Source organism: Megachile rotundata, chromosome 10 (genome assembly GCF_050947335.1).
Source record: "Megachile rotundata isolate GNS110a chromosome 10, iyMegRotu1, whole genome shotgun sequence".
NCBI lineage: Eukaryota > Metazoa > Arthropoda > Insecta > Hymenoptera > Megachilidae > Megachile > Megachile rotundata.
The window spans coordinates 11,167,339-11,190,613 of NC_134992.1; the positions used below are offsets into that span (position 1 = coordinate 11,167,339).

Consider the following 23,275-nt stretch of genomic DNA (forward strand, 5'->3'; position numbering starts at 1 on the left):
TAACAATTAAAAATTATTAAATTTAAATCTTTAGAATCAAAGAAAGGATATTGTTTTTTCAGGAAGATTTAAAAAAAAAATTAAAAATTTCTTCACATAAAATACTTTATAGACATATGTATATTGAATGTGTGTGTTATGTACGCTTATGCACACGTGTAAGCATGTATATACATACAGGTATATATATAGATATATAGATATATTTTACAATTTCACTTTCTCTCTTTTTTCAACAATTTCAACAACAGATTCTATATTCTACACAACAAATTGTTATTCATTTCTGCATTCTAAAGAAGGGAATGTTTAGTAGGAAGGAAAACAGAATGAAAAGAAGAGAAAATGTAGAGAAATTTTCTTAATCACTGAATTTACGATTGGGATTAGATCCAAAGAGAGCAGAACGTATCTCTGGTACCAATTGCTGTGCTATTAATTCTAATCTTGTTTCCAAAGCATTGCTGACTTTTATACGTCCTAAAATTCAATTACAAGCATTAATTTATTAATAATTTAACCATTAATTTAATAGTAATTTAAGTAATTTTTAAAAATTTTGTTAAAGGCAAATAAGTCACTTATAAACTTAAAAGTAGAATTAGAAAAAGAATAATTATTTTTGTCAAATACATACCTTTTGCTGCAAATAAGTCAACACCACCACAGCTGTCAGGAGGTAGAAAATTATCTTGATCAATTTTAATTGCAACATCCTTCCTTGTTATTTGTTTATAATTATCTTGAACCGACTCAATAATAGATTCAACTAAAGGGAGATCAACTTGACGTACACGAATAGTTACATGACTTTCTGTCAACTGCAAATTGAAATAGTTACCAAAAAAATAGCATTTAAAATTTAACAAATACATTTAATTAGTATGGAATGTAAATATGTCTGTACCTGACATAGGCCTTGAACAATCAATAATTTCATAATTTCTCTATACTGTGAAACATCTTGTGATATTTCACTTAATCTTTTCCTGGCCTCATCAAGTACATTACGTACATGATCTTCTCTAACTTTCAGGACTTTTAGACGAGCCTGATTCAGCATATTCGATGATTGACTATGTAATAAAATTTGAGTTTGATTTAAGAATTAATAAATTTGATCATTTTTTTAGTTCAAATAAAATTTGCTTGTTAAAACTAGTTTTGATATTACACATACATTTTCTTTTGAAGTTCCACCTGTTTCTCTTTCTTCTCATAGTATTCCATAATTTTAAGTCTTTGTTGCTGAACTAATCGACCTTTTTCAATATTAAATTCTTCCTCTGCTTTAGCATCAATTTCTTCTGCTTTTTCATTGGCTTCTTGCTCAATGAAACCCATCATATGTTTAATCTTAAAATAGTAAAATTAAAAAACAAAATATAACAATTAATTTCATCGAAATAGATTGTGCTTTATGAATAAATATTAGAGTAGAATTTTATATAAATAAACATTGCAAATAAATTGTTATTTATAATCGTATGTCTTACACAAATATAATTTTTAGCAATGTACATTTAAAAGATAACAATTTTTCAAAGTGATAAAATATGTTTGACCAAATTAAAATAGAACAATCAAAATAAACGCAGCTGAAATAATTCAATTTTATTAATTTTAATGTAAAGTTATAATGAAAAAAAATGTTAATCCATTTTTAAGTAATCTGAGTGGTTTGAGTTAAAAGAATATAATCTAGTAACGACTTGCAAGAAAATGGAATTACAGTAACATAAATATGACAGGAAATGTGTTAAAGGCAAGTATTCTGTGTAAGTAATAATATATAGAGTAAACTGCAAAAATAGATTGAAATCGATGCTCGATATGAAATTTCATATATTTTGAGTCCAATGATTTATACCTGTTTTTGTACATCTGCATCACTTAGTGCCATGTTGAAGTTTGAAGATTAACTCGTTTCTTCCTAATACAAAATCTGGTTATTACTTTTTCAATAAACTAAGTTGGAAACGAATTTTTCAAAGAGTCAACGCCTACTGACAAAAGTGTCTTCAGTTAATGATGATCATATGACACAAGACTAGTGTATTCGTAAAAACGATTTATTTGGTTTACTGTCTATACAAATGCGTTCTTAAAAGAAATAAAGCTTTACCATCCATTCCTCAAAAGAATACCTTTATAATAGAAATTTGTGCTCCTGCGTATGTTAACTCTATTTGTATCTAAATATCCTATAATCTATGACAATGCACATGCGCTTTTATGACTGTCATGATGACCAGTGTTGGGCAGTCGTGAGATTCTATCGCACGCGAGAGCTTTATGCGCATGCGTCAGCTGACGTCACAGCTTGCTGCCAATGTCGTACCTAGCCGGTACACGCAGTGGTGACTGATGAGGGCACCTTAATGATCCTACATAATTTTTCAAAAATTCTTATAATTGCACTGTAAACTATGAATGTATAGGTTGGGTTAGATTACATTAGACTGGGTTAGGTTAGTTATATATATGACTGTATAAAACTATACAATATATATATATATTCAATTTATTATTTTTATAAGTAACATTTTCTGTTTACTAATGTTCTAACTTTCACGTAAAAATATTATTAAATCGTGCAACAATTTTATTTTTCAATTCCAAAATTGAATATACACACAATCTGCCTCGATCTTCGACAAAGAATTAAGCCAATAAAGAGTTACATAAATTAAAAATTGTACAAAATATATTTGCGAATTGTATGTATTTATGAAGTTACAATAAATAAACAAAAGAAATCATGTACTTATTTACAATCCTTTCCATTACATTCTTAAACATAACAGACAATCAACAGGTTAGGTCAGGCTTACGGTTCGGTTACATTCGGTTAGGTGAGGGACCAAGGTTAGGTCGGATTATGTTAGGTCAGGCATACGGTTAGGTTATTTTATGTTAGGTCAGAGCCTAAGGTTAGGTCGGAATAGGTTACGTCGGGCTTACAGTTAGGTTATATTATGTTAGGTCAAGGCCAAAGGTTAGGTCGGATTATATTAGGTCAGGCCTACGGTTAGAATATATTATGTTAGGTCAGGATCTAAGGTTAGTTCGGACCATGTTAGGTCAGGGACTAAGGTTAGGTTGTATAAGTTTAGGTCTGGAGACCTAACATATATCATTCCCCATGTTACTATTACTATTATCGTGGAACTATAATTATTATCCTTACTATTCTTATTATCATCAATTGAACCGATATCACTACCCATATTACTACTTTTATTATCGTTACAACTATTATTATTATGCTTATTATTCTTATTATCATCAATATTATTACCCATATTACTACTTTTATTACCATTATCCTTATTATTCTAATTATTATCAATATTATTACCCATATTACGACATTTATCATCGCTTCAACTGTAATTATCCTTACTACTCTTATTATTATGAATATTATTACACATATTACTAATTTTATTAACATTATCCTTATTATTTATATTATTATAAATATTATTACGCATATTACGACTACTATCGTCGCTGGAACTGTACTTATCCTTACTACTCCTATTTTTATTAATATTATTACGCATATTACTACTTTTATTATCATTATCCTTATTACTCTTATAATTATCAATATTATTACGCATATTACTACTTTTATCATCATTATCCTTATTATTCTTATAATTATCAATATTATTACGCATATTATGACTACTATCGTCGTTGGAACTGTAATTATCCTTACTACTCTTATTATTATGCATATTATTACACATATTACTACTTTTATTATCATTATCCTTATTATTCTTATTATTATCAATATTATTACGCATATTACTACTTTTATCATCATTATCCTTATTATTCTTATTATTATCAATATTATTACGCATATTACTACTTTTATCATCATTAACCTTATTATTCTTATTATATTCAATATTATTACGCATATTACGACTACTATCATCGCTGGAACTGCAATTATCCTTACTACTTCTATTATTATCAATATTAATACGCATATTACTACTTTTATCATCATTAACCTTATTATTCTTATTATATTCAATATTATTACGTATATTACGACTACTGTCATCGCTGGAACTGCAATTATCCTTACTACTTCTGTTATTATCAACATTATTACGCATATTACGACTACTATCGTCGTTGGAACTGTAATTATCCTTACTACTCCTATTTTTATCAATATTATTACACATATTACTACTTTTATCATCATTATCCTTATTATTCTTATTATTATCAATATTATTACGCATATTACTACTTTTATCATCATTATCCTTATTATTCTTATTATTATCAATATTATTACGCATATTACTACTTTTATCATCATTATCCTTATTATTCTTATTATTATCAATATTATTACGCATATTACTACTTTTATCATCATTAACCTTATTATTCTTATTATATTCAATATTATTACGCATATTACGACTACTATCATCGCTGGAACTGCAATTATCCTTACTACTTCTATTATTATCAATATTAATACGCATATTACTACTTTTATCATCATTAACCTTATTATTCTTATTATATTCAATATTATTACGTATATTACGACTACTGACATCGCTGGAACTGCAATTATCCTTACTACTTCTGTTATTATCAACATTATTACGCATATTACGACTACTATCGTCGTTGGAACTGTAATTATCCTTACTACTCCTATTTTTATCAATATTATTACGCATATTACTACTTTTATCATCATTATCCTTATTATTCTTATTATTATCAATATTATTACGCATATTACTACTTTTATCATCATTAACCTTATTATTCTTATTATTATCAATATTATTACGCATATTATGACTACTATCGTCGCTGGAACTGTAATTATCCTTACTAATCCTATTATTATCAATACTATTACGCATATTACTACTTTTATCATCATTAACCTTATTATTCCTTTTATTATCAATATTATTACGCATATTACGACTACTATCGTCGCTGGAACTGTAATTATCCTTACGACTCCTATTTTTATCAATATTATTACGCATATTACTACTTTTATCATCATTATCCTTATTATTCTTATTATTATCAATATTAATACGCATATTACTACTTTTATCATCATTATCCTTATTATTCTTATTATTATCAATATTATTACGCATATTACGACTACTATCGTCGCTGGAACTGTACTTATCCTTACTACTCCTATTTTTATCAATATTATTACGCATATTACTACTTTTATCATCATTATCCTTATTATTCTTATTATTATCAATATTAATACGCATATTACTACTTTTATCATCATTATCCTTATTATTCTTATTATTATCAATATTATTACGCATATTACGACTACTATCGTCGCTGGAACTGTACTTATCCTTACTACTCCTATTTTTATCAATATTATTACGCATATTACTACTTTTATCATAACTATCCTTATTATTCTTATTATTATCAATATTATTACGCATATTACGACTACTATCGTCGCTGGAGCTGTAATTATCCTTACTACTCCTATTTTTATCAATATTATTACGCATATTACTACTTTTATCATCATTATCCTTATTATTCTTATTATTATCAATATTATTACGCATAGTACTACTTTTATCATCATTAACCTTATTGTTCTTATTATATTCAATATTATTACGCATATTACGACTACTATCATCGCTGGAACTGCAACTATCCTTACTACTTCTATTATTATCAACATTATTACGCATATTACTACTTTTATCATCATTAGCCTTATTATTCTTATTATTATCAATATTATTACGCATATTACGACTATTATCATCGCTTCAACTGTAATTATCCTCACTACTCTTATTATTATGAATATTATTACACATATTAGTACTTTTATTAACATTATCCTTATTATTTATATTATTATCAATATTATTATCAATATTATTATGCATATTACTACGTTTATTATTATTATCCTTATTATTCTTACTATTATCAATATTACTACCCATATTACTACTTTTAATATCGTTGCAACTCTTATTATTACTATTATTACCTTTTCCGATATAACCTACCCTCCCCTGCCCTATTCCGACCTAACCGGTTAGGTTGATTCAGGTTAGGTCGGTCCCTAGGGTTAGGTTGGAAAAGGTTAGGTCGGACCCTTGGGTTAGGTTATATCAGGTTAGGTCTGGGTACCTAACCTACCTAACCTACCCTGACCTAACCTAATCTGACCTAACCTTCGGCCCAGACCTAACCTAATCCAACCTAACCGGTTAGGTTGGAAAAGGTTAGGTCGGACCCTAGGGTTAGGTTATATCAGGTTAGGTCTGGGTACCTAACCTACCTAACCTACCCTGACCTAACCTAATCTGACCTAACCTTCGGCCCAGACCTAACCTAATCCAACCTAACCGGTTAGGTTGGAAAAGGTTAGGTCGGGCCCTAGGGTTAGGTTGTATTAGGTTAGGTCTGGGTACCTAACCTACCTAACCCACCCTGACCTAACCTAATCTGACCTAACCTTCGGCCCAGACCTAACCTAATCCAACCTAACCGGTTAGGTTGGAAAAGGTTAGGTCGGACCCTAGGGTTAGGTTATATCAGGTTAGGTCTGGGTACCTAACCTACCTAACCTACCCTGACCTAACCTAATCTGACCTAACCTTCGGCCCAGACCTAACCTAATCCAACCTAACCGGTTAGGTTGGAAAAGGTTAGGTCGGACCCTAGGGTTAGGTTATATCAGGTTAGGTCTGGGTACCTAACCTACCTAACCTACCCTGACCTAACCTAATCTGACCTAACCTTCGGCCCAGACCTAACCTAATCCAACCTAACCGGTTAGGTTGGAAAAGGTTAGGTCGGACCCTAGGGTTAGGTTATATCAGGTTAGGTCTGGGTACCTAACCTACCTAACCTACCCTGACCTAACCTAATCTAACCTAACCTTGGGCCCACACCTAACCTAATATGACCTAACCTTGGGCCCTGACCTAACCCAATATGACCTAACCTTAGGCCGACACCTAACCTAATATGACCTAACCTTAGGCCCAGACCTAACCCAATACGACCTAACCTTATGGCCTGACCTAACCTAATGTGACCTAATCTTGGGCCCTGACCTAACATAATATGACCTAACCTCGGGGCATGACCTAACCTACAGTGACCTAACCTTGGGGCCTAACCTAACCTAATATAACCGAATATTGATAATAATAAGATTAGTGAGGATAATTACAGTTCCTGCGATGATAGTAGTCGTGATATGCGTAATAATATTGATAATAATAAGAATAATAAGGTTAATGATGATAAAAGTAGTAATACGCGTAATAATATTGATAACAATAAGAATAATAAGGATAATGATGATAAAAGTAGTAATATGCGTAATAATATTGATAATAATAAGAATAATAAGGATAATGATGATAAAAGTAGTAATATGCGTAATAATATTGATAAAAATAGGAGTAGTAAGGATAATTACAGTTCCAGCGATGATAGTAGTCGTAATATGCGTGATAATATTGATAAAAATAGAAGTAGTAAGGATAATTACAGTTCCAGCGACGATAGTAGTCGTAATATGCGTAATAATATTGATAATAATAGGAATAATAAGTATAATGATGATAAAAGTAGTAATATGCGTAATAATATTGATAATTATAAGAGTAATAAGGATAATGATAATAAAAGTAGTAATATGCGTAATAATATTGATAATAATAGAAGTAGTAAGGATAATTGCAGTTCCAGCGATGATAGTAGTCGTAATGTGCGTAATAATATTGATAATAATAAGAATAATAAGGATAATGATGATAAAAGTAGTAATATGCGTAATAATATTGATAAAAATAGGAGTAGTAAGGATAATTACAGTTCCAGCGACGATAGTAGTCGTAATATGCGTAATAATATTGATAATAATAAGAATAATAAGGTTAATGATGATAAAAGTAGTAATATGCGTAATAGTAATTGATAATAATAGGATTAGTAAGGATAATTACAGTTCCAGCGACGATAGTAGTCATAATATGCGTAATAATATTGATAATAATAAGAATAATAAGGTTAATGATGATAAAAGTAGTAATATGCGTAATAATATTGATAATAATAGGAATAATAAGGATAATGATAATAAAAGTTGTAATATGCGTAATAATATTAATAAAAATAGGAGTAGTAAGGATAATTACATTTCCAGCGACGATAGTAGTCGTAATATGCGTAATACTATTGATAATAATAAGAATAATAAGTATAATGATGATAAACGTAGTAATATGCGTAATAATATAGATAATTATAAGAGTAATAAGGATAATGATAATAAAAGTAGTAATATGCGTAATAATATTGATAATAATAGAAGTAGTAAGGATAATTGCAGTTCCAGCGATGATAGTAGTCGTAATGTACGTAATAATATTGATAAAAATAAGAGTAGTAAGGATAATTACAGTTCCAGCGACGATAGTAGTCGTGATATGCGTAATAATATTGATAATAATAAGAATAATAAGGATAATGATGATAAAAGTAGTAATATGCGTAATAATATTGATAAAAATAGGAGTCGTAAGGATAATTACAGTTCCAGCGACGATAGTAGTCGTAATATGCGTAATAATATTGATAATAAAAGGAATAATAAGGTTAATGATGATAAAAGTAGTAATATGCGTAATAGTATTGATAATAATAGGATTAGTAAGGATAATTACAGTTCCAGCGACGATAGTAGTCATAATATGCGTAATAATATTGATAATAATAAGAATAATAAGGTTAATGATGATAAAAGTAGTAATATGCGTAATAATATTGATAATAATAGGAATAATAAGGATAATGATAATAAAAGTTGTAATATGCGTAATAATATTAATAAAAATAGGAGCAGTAAGGATAATTACAGTTCCAGCGACGATAGTAGTCGTAATATGCGTAATACTATTGATAATAATAAGAATGATAAGGATAATGAGGGTTAAAGTAGTAATATGCGTAGTAATATAAGTAGTTATATATATGGCTGTATAAAACTATAATATAATATAATATAATGGGAATTATATGATGGAATATGGGAGATTATTATATTTAAAATAACACAAAAGCACAATAACTTTAAAAACCTAAATGAATTTATTATTTAAGAAAAACGACTTGGAAGGACCTCTTTGAATAACTATATTTTATACGTGTGAAAATTATAATATCAGAGAAACAATAAGAAAGAAATACAAGGATTTTATTTTGTTAACATGCATAGATCTGATAAAAATCGAGCGGTATATTTTCCTTTGCTCTTGCAACAAATTTTGGTATTCATATAACAAATCGGCTGTAAACGTAAAAAGTAATAATAATTATAATTAAATTTAATATTACTTTTATTATATATAATCTGTTGTATTATTTAACCCTTTTATTCTCTTTCCTGCAATTTTCTTCAGATTAATTTTTTTTCCTCACTAGGGCCTAATAATACCTTATATTTCATCAAAGTGTATACTCTACTGAGGACTTCTACGGATAGCTTACTGCGCATGCGCTGAGACTGCCCATCACTGCTGCATGTCATAAAAGTATATACCTAGTGGCCAAAAAGTTTCATGACTCCTAATTCTTTTCATGATTACAGTATGTTCCGTTTGTTAGACAAAATATTTTATTTTATACTTATAGGTACGCTAATAATCAATATCCAAAATTGAATGTTTATTTTTTTATGCATGTTTCGATATTCAAATGCATATTTAATATTTTTTCCCCACCATGTACATGACCATGATTATAAAAATAAAGTATAGAGAGGTATCACGTTTGTAGTTCGAAATCTGCTGAAGTTGTCAAACTACGCAGATTGAGATTATTCTCTCGTGGAATGATCTGTATATTTAGAAATAACGATTACATTTGTCATTTTATAATTATATTTATTTAATAAAAATTCTAAATTGTGAACTATCATACTTTTATTGTGTAAAATTATATATTTTATATGATTAATGAGAAGATTTACATTAACTATAGTAATCATCTTTTGTTAAATAATGTTATCTAATGAAAAACAATATTTCAAATTTTAAACATATGTTTTATAAAATAATTTGTCAAGTACTGAATATATAAAAAGTAGTAATAAAAAAAGTAACATTTACGTTAAAATAATCTCGCTTTATTATGACATTTCATTACATTTCCATCAGGCGAATTAATCACCCCATATTCAGCGTGCATGTTGGTGGTTGCGTTTCGTACTTTGCTAGGAAAACATTGTTTTTAATTGGAATTTTGCGTACTTTCTCAATTTAATACTATAGCTCATGTAAAAAGGTGACATACACTGTGATAACTGTCAAACAAGTTAATTGTCAAATAAATTTCAAAGAGGTAATGGTTCGTTTATTCTAACCTAATAAGATACACGCTGCCTTTCCCGTTCTACTTTAAAAAAATGTCAACAAACTGTTTTTATAAATATTTTACATTCTTGTATCCGCTTCAGTTGTTTTAGATAATTAATATTTTTCTACTGGTACGTTATACGTTTGATTTCAAAGCATTAACGTTTGTTTGTTGTATATTCAATTTTAAGGTTAAGTTATCAATTGATTTCAGATCTAATGATCAGTTATTTAATGATTTGAGATCGTAGACAAACATTAAATTCAGCTATTTTAAACTTTGATTATTTAGTACAAAATTATGTATATTATGTTTGTCCTAAGTTGAAAAATCATGCAATTATACATATAATTTTGTTGTATAATGTACAGTTGCATTGCTTACACTACTCTTTTTAATTGGTTTCGATTTATTGTAACATTAGTTATTTTTAATTTTAATTTGTAAATAAGTTAATAATGAAATACTGATAATAAGTATTCAAAACAATGAATTATTGAATATATTATGTTTCTATAATAAAATTTTTATTTTTTATTATTTTTTTTTTTAATGTATACAGAAATATGAAAGAGAAGAGACATATAACAATTAAAAATAATTAAGAAAACCATATTGTCATTTTGTTCACAGATATGAAAATAATATATTGTTGCATAATAAAAATAAAGAAAATATACTGACATCATAATAAAATGATAAAGACAAATTAATAATTAGCAAAACCAAAAAGCGGTTTTCAAATTCTTGTCAAAAATCTTTATGTTAGATTAAATTTATATTTACAGGACAACAGAAACAAAGATGTCAAGTGCAGAATCATTAGCTGAAGTAACAGATGTAGTTCAAATTCTTCGACAATGGGAAGAGGAACATTCATCGCCTACCTATGACCCAATTCCAACTCTTCAAAGATTGGCAGAGATTATAGAATTAGAAACAGAGAACTATTTGAAAATGGATCCAGATCCATTTGATGAAAGACACCCATCACGCACAGATCCAGAGTGTAATTTTGGACATATATTGAAAGTTTTGTTTAGAAAAGATAATTTTATGACTAAGGTAATGTCATGGAAGGGAATAGTATACATGTTAAAGAACATGTGACATTATATTGTCATGAAAAAGAAAATACTTATATAATTTTTTATTTTTGAACAGCTTATAAATGATTATTTAAGAGACACTTATTGGTCTCGTGCTGGTATCACGGGTCGTGATGTTAGAAAACTCAATATAGCAGCTTGTCGTCTTATGCTTGATATTCTTCCTGGCTTAGAAACTTCTGCGGTATTTCAACCAGATATGGAAGGACTTACTCATCGTCTATTCTCTTGGGCAGAAAAAAGTATAGAACCTCTCCAGAGTTATGCGACTGGGCTCGTAGCTGCTGCAATGGAAGTTCAAGAAATTGCTACAGGTATTTTGAAGTTTAGAGTAATTTCCATAATAACTTTATAAATAAATGTATAGAATATATAATGTAAAAACTAATTCTATATATCCATGTGGCAGGATTTAGAGAACAAAATGCAAAAATGGTACCTTTGATGCTACAGAGGCTTCATAAATTACAAGAAAAGATGCAGGAAGATAGACAACTTGCAGCTAATAATAGACCATTTGCACATTTTGGGAAAGATAGAAATAGTGGAGGAGATGGTGAAAATAAAGGTGTTCCTGGGAAACGAAAAGTAAGTCATAGTACAAAATATTGTTTGAAAATATGTGTATATATTTTTAACAATTTCATTTGATAAATAATAAATTGATAATAAGTTTGTAATTAAGAATTACAAATTTTGTAATATTAACATTCTCTTTAAAGGTAAGAGAGAAACGGAAAGAAAATGGTATTCTTAAAAGTCCTAGTCGTAGTAATTATTTTTCTGAAGAGGAAGAGGACTATGTTCAATCTGAAGATTCTGCTCCTTTACCTAAAAAGAAGAAAAATGATATCGATTGTGAAACTCCTGTAAAAAATGATGTTATATATCCAGAAATAATGTCTCCACCTCTGTCTGTGCCAAAGAATTCCAATTCTAATAATCAAGTAACACCATCTAAAACACAAAGTATTCATAGCAGACCATTGAATGCTTCTTCGGCTCGTTGCAATTTGCAGAAGAACTCTGCATCTTCGACTCTGAATTCCAGTTCTCCATCTACATTGTTAGAAGGTAATTCAAACTCTTCATGGGCAGAAATGGAATCATACGTGATTGGAAATGTACAGATACATCCACCAACGTTGGCTACAAGACAAATGCTGATTTTAAGGTGAATATATTAATTTTATTACATATTATAATAGAAATAGTTGCATTTGAAGTACAAACACTGATAAAGGTAAGAATATTAATTAAAAGAATCCCTTTTTTTTATTGTATGACAGGTATCTTACACCTATGGGTGAATATCAAGAATTCTTAGGTCATGTATTTGAACAAAATGCTTTGGAATTAATTCTCAAGTATATCAATGTTAGAGAAACCAAGGACAGTCGCTTAGCTTTTGAAGCTTTAAAATACTTAGCTTCTCTTCTGTGTCATAAAAAATTCTCCATTGAATTCCTTAATGTTGGAGGTTTGCAAAAGCTATTGGATGTTCCAAGACCCAGTGTTGCAGCTACTGGGGTTTCTATTTGTTTATATTATTTAGCATACTGTGAAGATGCGATGGAAAGAGTGTGCCTGCTACCGAAACACGTTATTTCGGATCTTGTTACCTATGCATTATGGCTTCTAGAACGAAGTCACGATTCTGGAAGATGTCATGCAACAATGTTTTTTGGATTTTCTTTTCCTTTTAAAGTAATATTAGAAGAATTTGATGCACAGGATGGACTTAGAAAACTTTTTAATGTGATATCCACGCTACCAATTTTAAATATAGAAGAAGAACCAACACTTAACGACGATGAAGAGTGTGCTTCTAGACAAATCGTTAGACATGTTGCAGTAGCTTTGAAAAGATACATGGAAGCCCACTTACATCTTAAAGCAGAACAGTTACAAAGAGCAGAAAATGTTAGAGCAGAGCGTGATACGTGGCAGCCATCCTTACCACCTTATAAGGCTTGTAAATTGAGTAGTGAGGAAGTACAAGCAAAAGTAGAGATTCTTCAAGAATTAATGTCTGTAAGAGCAGTATGGCCACCAGTAGAAGAGTTATATCGCTTAGGAGGTATAACACTTCTTCTGCAAATTATTGCGTTCGCTAGAGAATGGAATTATAGTGGTCGAGTTCATACAGCTTCCAGTGCAGAAACAGTTCGTTCTTGTTTGGATGTTATAGCTATTTGTTCTGTAGTGCCAAAAGTAATGTTGTTACTTTGTGAAAGAGTGGATATGCCAGATATGTCAATGACAATGGCAATTAATTTACTCTTAGCTGCAGCAGAATGTGAAATTATTGCAGATCCTGATGTACAAAGAGCTGCACTAAGAGCTGTAATTAATTGTGTTTGTGCACCAATAAACAGAATTGGTGGTAATGTAGCAAGGTATTCAGTAACAGGCTCTGCTAAGAAAAAAGCAAATATTAATAACAGTGAAGAATTAATACAAAAAATTTGGGAAAGCGTTAGATCAAATAATGGAATAATGGTTTTACTGCAGTTGATGATGGTTAAAACTCCAATCACCGATGCGGATAGCATAAGAGCGTTAGCGTGTCGAGCTTTAGCAGGTTTAGCTCGCAGTGAGAAAGTCAGACAAATAATTAGTAAACTTCCAATGTTTACTGATGGACAAATTCAAGCCCTTATGAAGGATCCAATACTCCAGGAGAAAAGACAAGAACATGTTATGTTTCAGAAATATGCTTTAGAATTAATGGAAAGAGTTTCTGGGAAAGCAAAACCTACTGGAGCAGAATACGAAATTTCTTTGGCTAGTTTACATCGAGCAAATGTAGTAGCCCAAACTAGAATACAATATAATGAGCAACAGTTAAATCAATTAATATATCAACATTTAATGTCAAAGGGTTTAACAGAAACTGCTGCGACTCTTCATAGAGAAGCAAATTTATATTCATTTGCAATAATGAAACCAATTTCTACATATCAACCATTTACTTATCGCAGTCCTGTTACTACTGGAACAAGAAATGGATTTTCTCCTGGAGCTCCGGTTAATTTATATAATACAAATAGATGTACTCAGAGGGAAGTGACTTCTCGAAACAATACCACTCCTACTTCGTCATCTAGATACATGTCTCACACGAATTCAGGTTCAGGTTCATCATCTTTATCTTCTGGAAACAATATACGCATGAAACTTTCTGACTGTCTGAATCAAAATGTTCCAAATAGCACAAATCAACCAATTAAACTACAAATTAACCAAAAGTAAGTGAATAATTTTATAATGATCTTCCTTTTTATACATATTATTGTGAAAATATTTGTTTTATTTTATATTATTGGTACTAAATGTAGTTTTAAAAAATGATTGAATACTTCTATTAGGAAAAACCAAGACAAACAGCCTCTAGTCAATCCAATAAATTGTCAGTCAGTTATGCATCCAGCTGTGTGTAGATCACTACAGAAACAAATTTCACGGGATCCTGGAGGTGGTGGACCTGGAGTTGCTACGTCAAATCCATCTACTATAACATTGGATTCTATTATTACAGAGTATTTAACAAATCAACACGCATTATGTAAAAATCCTATGGTTACTTGTCCACAATTTAATCTCTTTGAGTAAGTATTCTTTAAGTTAATTTATACACTATAAATTTTAAATTAAGTCTTTCTGAAACATACTTATTTGTGAATTTTTATGGTTTGGTGTAAAATATTTTAATCATTTGTAGACCGCATAAGTGTCCAGATCCATGTACAAAAAATTCAATTCCCACAAATGTAACAGTAAGACTGGCCAGAAGAGCATTAGGTATAGATGGTAGGAGATTGGATAGAAGACATATTTATAGCCGATTTTGTCCTGTAAAAACTTTCCGGCCTACAGACGTTGGAACCTTTACCTGTTGTATCTTTTCGGTAAAATAATTTCTATATTAATTTATCATTATTGGAGCAGGAGATATTTTACTTTCCTTGCCAATAAAAAGTAAAAGGTTCAAATGTAGTAAACATTAACAATGTATTTTATTATTTTTCAGCCCTGTCAGCAATATTTAATGTTAGGTACTTATGCAGGAGATGTAAAAATGTTCAATGCACATACAGGGCTAGAAGAAGCAACATATCCATGTCATGAATCTTATGTTTATCATATGGAATGTAATCAACGTGGAAATTTATTATTAACATCTACCGCATGGAGAAGCCCTATGTCTGCACTCTGGAGTATAGGAACTTTCTTTGATTTAAAATTATCTTTAGAAAACGAGGATTACGTTGAATTTGGTAAACTTCAAGATAGAATTATTGGAACCCAAGGTGAAAGTGCGACTGTACGTACTTCTGTTCCTACAGAATTTTTCTATAAGAATTTGTCTACACAAGCCCTAGTTATAGGGATTTAAATGAGGCTTTAGAAGTAGAATATTTAAAAATTGACATTTCTGTAACTTTTATTTTCAGATTTATGATATAGCTACCGGAAAATTATTAACTACTCTTACGCCTTCAATTTCTAATCAGTATACCAAAAATCGAGCTACATTTAGTATGAATGATGAATTGGTTCTTAGCGATGGAATTCTTTGGGATGTAAATTCAGGAAAAGAAATTCACAAGTTCGACAAATTAAATCAGACACTTAATGGAGTTTTTCATCCAAACGGTATTTACATAAATTCTGTAACTATATATATAATATTGAAAATAAAATAATATATTAATATTAAATAATACATTTCATTTTACAGGCACTGAGGTAGTATCCAACACAGAAGTTTGGGATTTAAGAACTTTTCATCTCCTGAAGACAGTGCCAACGCTTGATCAAATGGAAGTAATCTTTTCACCAGTTAATAATATTATATATGCTGTATCTTTAGATCAAGAAAATGGAGATGAATCGCATTATGTTACTTCATTTAAAACATTAGATGCTTTAGATTACAGTAATATTGGTAAGTAATCATGAATTGTATTTGATTATTATTATTATTATAAAATTAAATAAATTATAATGATCATTATACTTAAATAATTACAGCAACTTGCGATGTCAAAAGAGGAATTTATGGATTAGCTTGTAATAAATTTGACACACAAATAGCAATTGTTGAAAACCAGGGTGAATTTGATAGTATTCAGGAATCTTGCGTTAGGTTATATGATGTTGGAAGAAGGAGAGATGATGAAAATGAAGCAGATGAAGATGATGATGAAGAAGATCTTGATGCAAGTGATGATGATGGTTCGAATTCAGGTTCTGATGATAATAACGCTGATGGTACGAATCTGCTATTATGAATTATTTAAAAATCTTAGTTACAAAATGCTTTTCCAAAATTTATAAATTATTATTTTGCAATCTATTGTTAAATTAAAATATATTTTAAGAAACAAACGATAAATTCTATTTATAGTAGTTGATATATATCTGGAATTTCGAAAAAACTATATTATTTGTTATAGTTGTACAGATCGCTAATTTAAGTTTTTGATTTTTTCAGATCTAATTCAATTTGAATTCGACTTTAATATATAAATTTCTATATTATAATAAATATAATTCTTTAAAATAATGAACCATTTTTATTTATCTCTATCTGTGATAAACATTACTTATCAGAATATTTTAAAAATGAAATAAAATTGGTTTTTAAATAGACGCAGACAACGCAGACGTGGTAGCGGAAGAGAACGGCGATGAAAATGAGAGAAACGACAGTGAAAATAATGATGACGACGACGATGATGATGATGCGGCCGATGGAGACGATCCTGGAGGAGATATTTCAGATTATAGCAGATCTCCCGATTCTTCTGATTTTTCTTTTTCTGATGTTGATGATCTTGAAATTCTTTTTCCATAAAAGTTCTGAACGAAGCAGGAACAACAATCTTCGATATATTCTAAATATAGATTTATTTCATTCTCGGCCAATCAGGAGATTGAAAACAGTCCTACCATAAAGTAATTTTTTTAATGTATAATTGGCGAACATACATGTATTTAAACGAATATAAATATTATAATACTATGAAATGATTTATAACAAATGATGTATACCTTTCTATTTATTTGATACACATTTTAATTGTAAAATATGAAACTGTAATTGAATAATTAATTACACAATTTATGTACATTTGAATTTAAACAACATTGCAAATTTTATTTAGAAATATTACGTAAATGCTGGTTAATTAAATATCTTACAATAAACTGTCTCTCGGAAGATGAGGGATTTTCGGAGATTATTATTATAAACTTTTAACTAAAAATATTGTTTAATATACTCTTTTCGCCAATATATTGTAACGAAAATCTAACATTACCGAAGATTGGCCAGAGAAATAATTCTGTAAACGATTTACTCAGTTATCATTAAAATCCTAAATAATAAAAATGTAATTTCGAATTTTGATCGAATTAATGATCGATCAACTTAAATGTATATATTATTATTTAAGATATTTGTTGTTTAATGAATTTGTATCACGTATTCTTTACTAAAAATTTAATTAACACAAATTTTTTTTCCTTGTTAAGGTAATTATGGAAATTTTAATCAATCAATAGATTACGTTAAAACTCATCGATCATTTTGAAACACCGGTTATATTTGATCAGTAAATTTTCCGAATTTTTTTAACGTATACTTATGTATATGAAAAAAATGGGCGTGTGAGGGTGAGAGTGTGAGAAATAAAGAAGAGAGCTTGTAAAAAGTTGATTTAACCTATCGTTTATTATCATTAATAAAGAACCATGAATTTGTATAAAATTGTTTTAATGAACATAGAAGTGTGCTTTACATCAAATTTGTAACTAGTAGTAAACTGAATTTTTTTGTTGTAAGTATAAATTTTTTAACTTCTTCTTAATTTGAATTATTCTAATCAGCGCTCTCGCTACAGTTTGCGATAACCGAGTCAAATTAATATAAAAATTTCTAATTACATTATCACCTTTATACAAATTTTCATGCACATCAGCGTTGTATTGTTACCCGTTATATCGTCATGCATTGTATTTCTACATGTTATACAATCACACATTGAACGCGCGTCTTATCGCTAAACAGTACATCATTATGCGCTGTAAAAGGTTGGTTTATTTTGTAAAATAACCTTTTTATATAACAAAATTATAGATATTAAATAACTGAAAGTTCTTCTTTACAGGCTCATTAATAACAGCTGAAGTATTAAAATTCATGCCAATCAATAAAGATGTAATACATGTAATTTTTTAATCCATGGACTGCATCCAATAGTTCAATATTTCAACATCTGAGATCTGGTGAATGGTAATAAACATCAGAAGATCAAAATGGATAATAATTAATTATTGAATGATTATAGAATAAGATTTGCATGTAGCATACATAATTATGAAAAACTTTTGCGTTAAAAGTTTATGTTTTTATGAAAATTTGTCTATTTTTTTAAAGTTTATATATATGTGATAACTATAAGAAAGATATATCTGATGCAAATAACAAAATTTTTGTATGCATAGTATTGGATAAAAGTATTGCCACAGGCCACATTTAGAATTATTTATAAATCTAGAACGAAATATTATGTTTTTTGTAAACTTCTTTTAAAATGTAGCGTTACATCTGTAAATTAAATATATAGTAAACCATATTATCTCGTCATTCATAATTTGAGCTGTACACAAAAATAATTATTATCTGTATAAACCATCTAGTCCAATTTTGTTTTTAAATTTATTAGATTAGGTTAGGTCTGGGATTTTGGGTTTGGTCGGATTATAGGTTAGGTCTGGGATTTTGTGTTTGGTTGGATTAGGTTAGGTCTGGGATTTTGGGTTAGTTTGTATTAGGTTAGGTCTCGTACCTAGCTTGATCTAACCTACACAAGAAGTGGGATCGTTGTATAAAGTGGTATACTGTGTCAAAGTTCTACCTATATTGTGAAATAGAATTTAAATTATATGCTAACATTTAAAAAGGTATAAAAGTATAAATGATTAATAAAATGCTATTTCAAAATATGACAAGTGTGAAAATCATTTGAATGATAGAAGATTACACTACATATACACAAATATTAATATTGGATACTGATACAAGACAATTGTCAAAAATCACAAGCGCGGAAAAGGTGCTCGTAGAAGCAGTTGCGTCAAACTACATCTTCAGATACTATTAACAGATCATTACATATTGTTTTTTACATTAATATTGATATTTTCTTAATTGATTTTTGTCTCACTAGATTAGCCAAACGACACATTGTGCGACGTAGCAATAAACTTAAAGGCAGATTTACATATTTCAGTTCTCATAATTTCTTTACTCTTAGGGCAGAATGAGCGGTAATGTCGTTCAGACGCCATCTTCCTGCATAGAACCAATAAACTAAGCTAAATTATTTCTTTCCTGTAGTAAATAATGATATTCCCTAACTTTTGCAACGTTATATGTAAAACTTTAGTTCGATGAAGTTGGATACATTGATTTTTTTTTGAGATGGCTGTTCTCGGTTCACGCTAGAGTCAGGTGGAATGGGAGACGTGTCCACAGTATATAAAAGAGCGATGCTACGACGAATCGGCTTCTGAACTGGGGCTGATTTATACGTTGGATTGTTCATATTGTTCTTGTAATTAGACAATACGAATTATCCTCGCAATGTCCCTCAGTCAGACAAGTGTGGTGAGTAGCAAGTATGAACGAAAGCAGCAATGATAAAAGGAACTGTTAATTATAACCATCATGATGACGACAATGATGATTTTTATCACCTTATTTTTTTGTTATCACCATTATACTTATCTTCGTTTTTGATTTTGTTTAATTTAATTAAAACTTCTTGTATTAAATTTGTAATTATTTATGTATCACTGATGAAATTTTAATTATTATAGGTTACAAATCTATAAATTATATTATAATTGTAAAATTGTATGAATGAGAGAAAATGAATGAAAATTTTTTACAGTTTTACGTGAATCATTTTTCTTATAACATTCGCTTAAAGATTTTATTGAATAAAGTTAGGTTAAAAATTGATTGTAATGTTGTTGAATTTCATTAATTGTATTAACTTTTCTATAATTATTATTTATTCAACTTAGTTATAAATAATAATGATTATGCTTGTCTTATTAATGAACATTGAAATTACTTTAAATAAAATCATGAAATTATACAATATGAAAGATGATGAAATGAATGTAAAAGTTTATAGTAAATAGAGCAATTTGAAGTTTGAATTAGAAAAAATTTAATTTTAAAATAAAGTACATGTTGATTACAGCTAAAACTATATAATACTGTGATAGAGGATGTTATATCAGGCGTAAGAGAATCATTTATAGACGAAGGTGTAGATGAACAAGTACTACAAGAGCTCAAACAAATATGGGAAACTAAATTAATGTCTAGTAAAGCTGTTGAACTAAATCCAGATCCTCCAGAGCCTCAGGTTCCTCAAATAAATACACACAAAGCTGTGCCTGTTAATAAAGGTATGTAAATTATGTTTCTGAAAAGAGAATATTTTTATTACTTATTCAATATGTAAAATATTAAGTCTGTAAGAAAATTCCAAGTACCATTGAAGTTAAAAATTTATGACAAATATGTAAAGTTTATTAACATAAATAAGTTATCCCAACAAGTTTAATGCAGTTTTCCATTTTTAGGAAATATAGGAAATCATTTTGTACAACAAACAGGAGGAAATTCAGCTCCTCAACAAGCAACACAACAGCAGCAACAACAATCACAACAGGCTCCTCAACAAACGCAAACTCAGACACAATGCCATTCCACTACAACTGGCATACAGCAACATACTGGTGCACCAGTGCAGCAGTTAGTGACACAGACGTCTGCAGTGATGGACCGACAAGTACCTATTCAAATAACATTACCACCACAAACAGGTGTACCAGATGCTCCTCAAAGAATTCTAACTATACAGGTTCCTGCATCTGCAATCCAAGGTATATTAAAATAATTTTATGTGTTAATATTGATATGAGCATTAATGGTATTGAAACTTTGATTTTGTATTAATCAACCAACCTAGTTTATGTTGCTATTTATTTTCAGGTAATCAGTTGCATACAATTTTGACGGGTCCAGTTATTTCAGCAGCAATAGGATTGCCAGCAAATCTGGCTTCCACATTGCTCCAGCAGCATGTCAATTCCACACTTCAGGGCCAAGCATTGGCACCCCTCCAAGTTAGTCAGCCTCTTCAAGTAGTCACACAAAATGCAAATAATGTCTCTCAACGGCCTGTTCAAAATCAGGTATTTTATTTTGTTGTTTTATTGATTTATGTATTTAGTTTGTTAATTTCTTTTCTTTAATAAAAATTAATTTATTACTTTTATTACTGTAAACAGAATAACATAGCACAGTTAGATGGTCCACTTGGAGATTCATCAGATGATGATGAAGAAGAAGAAGAAGAAGACAACGAAGATGAAGAAGAAGATCTTGATGATAAAGAAGAAGAAGAAAATGATGAAGCTGCAGCAAGAGAAGAAGTATTGAAAACGTTTTACTTCAGCTTTTCAATTTTTTCTATATGCAAGAATTTATTAAGTATTATTTATTTAAAAACATGGTTTTTATTTTTCAGGAACCATTAAATTCGGAAGATGATGTAACGGATGACGACCCAGCAGATCTTTTTGATACTGATAATGTAGTTGTTTGTCAATATGATAAGGTATTTATTAATTTTATTTTAACATTTGATTCTAGATTGATCCTAGGCATTTTTTATACTAAACTATTTAAAAATCTCTCAATAAAACTATAGTCTCTTTTATTGACGAAAGAGTCAGTAAATTTTTGTAACTGAGTACTTTAATTAACGGGAAATCTATTTTCAGATAACAAGGAGTAGAAACAAATGGAAATTCTACCTCAAAGACGGTATAATGAACCTCAGTGGTAAGGATTATGTTTTTCAGAAAATGAATGGTGATGCGGAGTGGTAAAAGTAAATATATAGAGTTATAAAAGTAAACCTGATAATGTGTTCACATGAAATTGGTATCAGATTTCGTTCTGAATTTATTCCGAAAGAAAAGTTAAAATTTTCTTTTGAGTAAAAAGTGATTGTAAGAAACAGAGAAGTTAACCATTATTTTCAAATCGTTTTTAAAGCTTAATTGAAGTTTTTATTTGTCGGATCAAAAATGCATTGAAATCCTGAAATATTCAATTGATTCATTAACGTTAGTTTTATGTGAGAGTAATTTTACATAATAAATTACTAGACTTAAAGTACAAGCAAATTTTAATTATAAACGGGTTGAAATTGTATTTTAAAGTCAAGGTGTTAAAAGTTCTACCTTGTACTTTAATAAAACTTCTGTTTCTGGAGTAAGCAAATTTTCATACTTGGAATTAAAAATCATGAAAACTATTAGTTTAGTTTAAATCGTAAAAAAGGATTATAGAATAATCATGGTTTCAATGCACAATTTAATGTTAAATAACGAAGAAATTTTTTTAAATAGGGGTCCCTTGCGAATATTCTTTCACATTATCAATTTACCGTGTAAATAGATTTTAAGGAATTGCAATTTACTATAAATATGTGATGCTCTTAAAAATAAATGTGTCTTATACTGTTAAAAACCTTAATATAGAATGTTTTCTATAATATTATACATTGTAAATAATGTATAATTATTTTTTCCCTTTTCATACC

At 29.2% G+C, this 23,275-nt stretch overlaps 3 protein-coding genes across 5 annotated transcripts; 2 read left to right on the plus strand and 1 right to left on the minus strand.

Moving 5' to 3' along the window:
* Positions 1–87: 87 nt before the first annotated feature.
* Positions 88–2,212, minus strand: Vha26 (V-type proton ATPase subunit Vha26). The gene is made up of 5 exons (XM_003700317.3): positions 1,871–2,212; positions 1,181–1,356; positions 908–1,076; positions 638–821; positions 88–480 (listed from the first exon to the last, which is right to left on the minus strand). Exons 1-5 carry the CDS (start codon positions 1,901–1,903, stop codon positions 362–364), a joined length of 681 nt encoding a protein of 226 aa, XP_003700365.1. The 5' UTR covers positions 1,904–2,212; the 3' UTR covers positions 88–361.
* A 7,951-nt stretch (positions 2,213–10,163) lies between these two features.
* mahj (LisH and WD40 domain-containing protein mahjong) lies at positions 10,164–18,297 on the plus strand. Of its 3 annotated transcripts, none has more exons than XM_003700351.3 (13): positions 10,164–10,446; positions 11,250–11,526; positions 11,626–11,884; positions 11,980–12,158; positions 12,293–12,744; positions 12,860–14,821; positions 14,942–15,181; positions 15,295–15,481; positions 15,604–15,897; positions 16,028–16,229; positions 16,315–16,521; positions 16,608–16,847; positions 17,228–18,297. In XM_003700351.3, the coding sequence occupies exons 2-13, from the start codon at positions 11,266–11,268 to the stop codon at positions 17,431–17,433; spliced, it is 4,689 nt and encodes a 1,562-aa protein (XP_003700399.1). In that variant the 5' UTR covers positions 10,164–10,446; positions 11,250–11,265; the 3' UTR covers positions 17,434–18,297. The 3 variants fall into 3 exon arrangements, with proteins under 3 accessions (XP_003700399.1, XP_076392339.1, XP_076392340.1); XM_076536224.1 differs by lacking the exon at positions 10,164–10,446 and adding an exon at positions 10,455–10,591; XM_076536225.1 differs by lacking the exon at positions 10,164–10,446 and adding an exon at positions 10,609–10,651.
* A 1,609-nt stretch (positions 18,298–19,906) lies between these two features.
* Positions 19,907–23,208, plus strand: TfIIA-L (transcription factor IIA L). The gene is made up of 7 exons (XM_003700316.3): positions 19,907–20,250; positions 20,855–21,065; positions 21,243–21,545; positions 21,655–21,857; positions 21,954–22,097; positions 22,193–22,282; positions 22,449–23,208. Exons 1-7 carry the CDS (start codon positions 20,227–20,229, stop codon positions 22,554–22,556), a joined length of 1,083 nt encoding a protein of 360 aa, XP_003700364.1. The 5' UTR covers positions 19,907–20,226; the 3' UTR covers positions 22,557–23,208.
* Positions 23,209–23,275: the final 67 nt, after the last annotated feature.

Bases quoted from the DNA above. Each gene is read 5' to 3' on its own strand.
- Vha26 (XM_003700317.3), bottom strand. From the start codon at position 1,903: ATGGCACTAAGTGATGCAGATGTACAAAAACAG. The intron at 1,357-1,870 runs GTATAAATCATT...TACTATTTTAAG, and splicing joins ATGCAGATGTACAAAAACAG to ATTAAACATATGATGGGTTT. The intron at 1,077-1,180 runs GTATGTGTAATA...TTTATTACATAG, and splicing joins GTGGAACTTCAAAAGAAAAT to TCAATCATCGAATATGCTGA.
- TfIIA-L (XM_003700316.3), top strand. From the start codon at position 20,227: ATGTCCCTCAGTCAGACAAGTGTG. The intron at 21,066-21,242 runs GTATGTAAATTA...TTCCATTTTTAG, and splicing joins AGCTGTGCCTGTTAATAAAG to GAAATATAGGAAATCATTTT. The intron at 22,283-22,448 runs GTATTTATTAAT...ATCTATTTTCAG, and splicing joins TTGTTTGTCAATATGATAAG to ATAACAAGGAGTAGAAACAA.
- mahj (XM_003700351.3), top strand. From the start codon at position 11,266: ATGTCAAGTGCAGAATCATTAGCTGAAGTAACAGATGTAGTTCAAATT. The intron at 12,745-12,859 runs GTGAATATATTA...ATTGTATGACAG, and splicing joins AGACAAATGCTGATTTTAAG to GTATCTTACACCTATGGGTG. The intron at 15,898-16,027 runs GTACGTACTTCT...TTTTATTTTCAG, and splicing joins CCCAAGGTGAAAGTGCGACT to ATTTATGATATAGCTACCGG.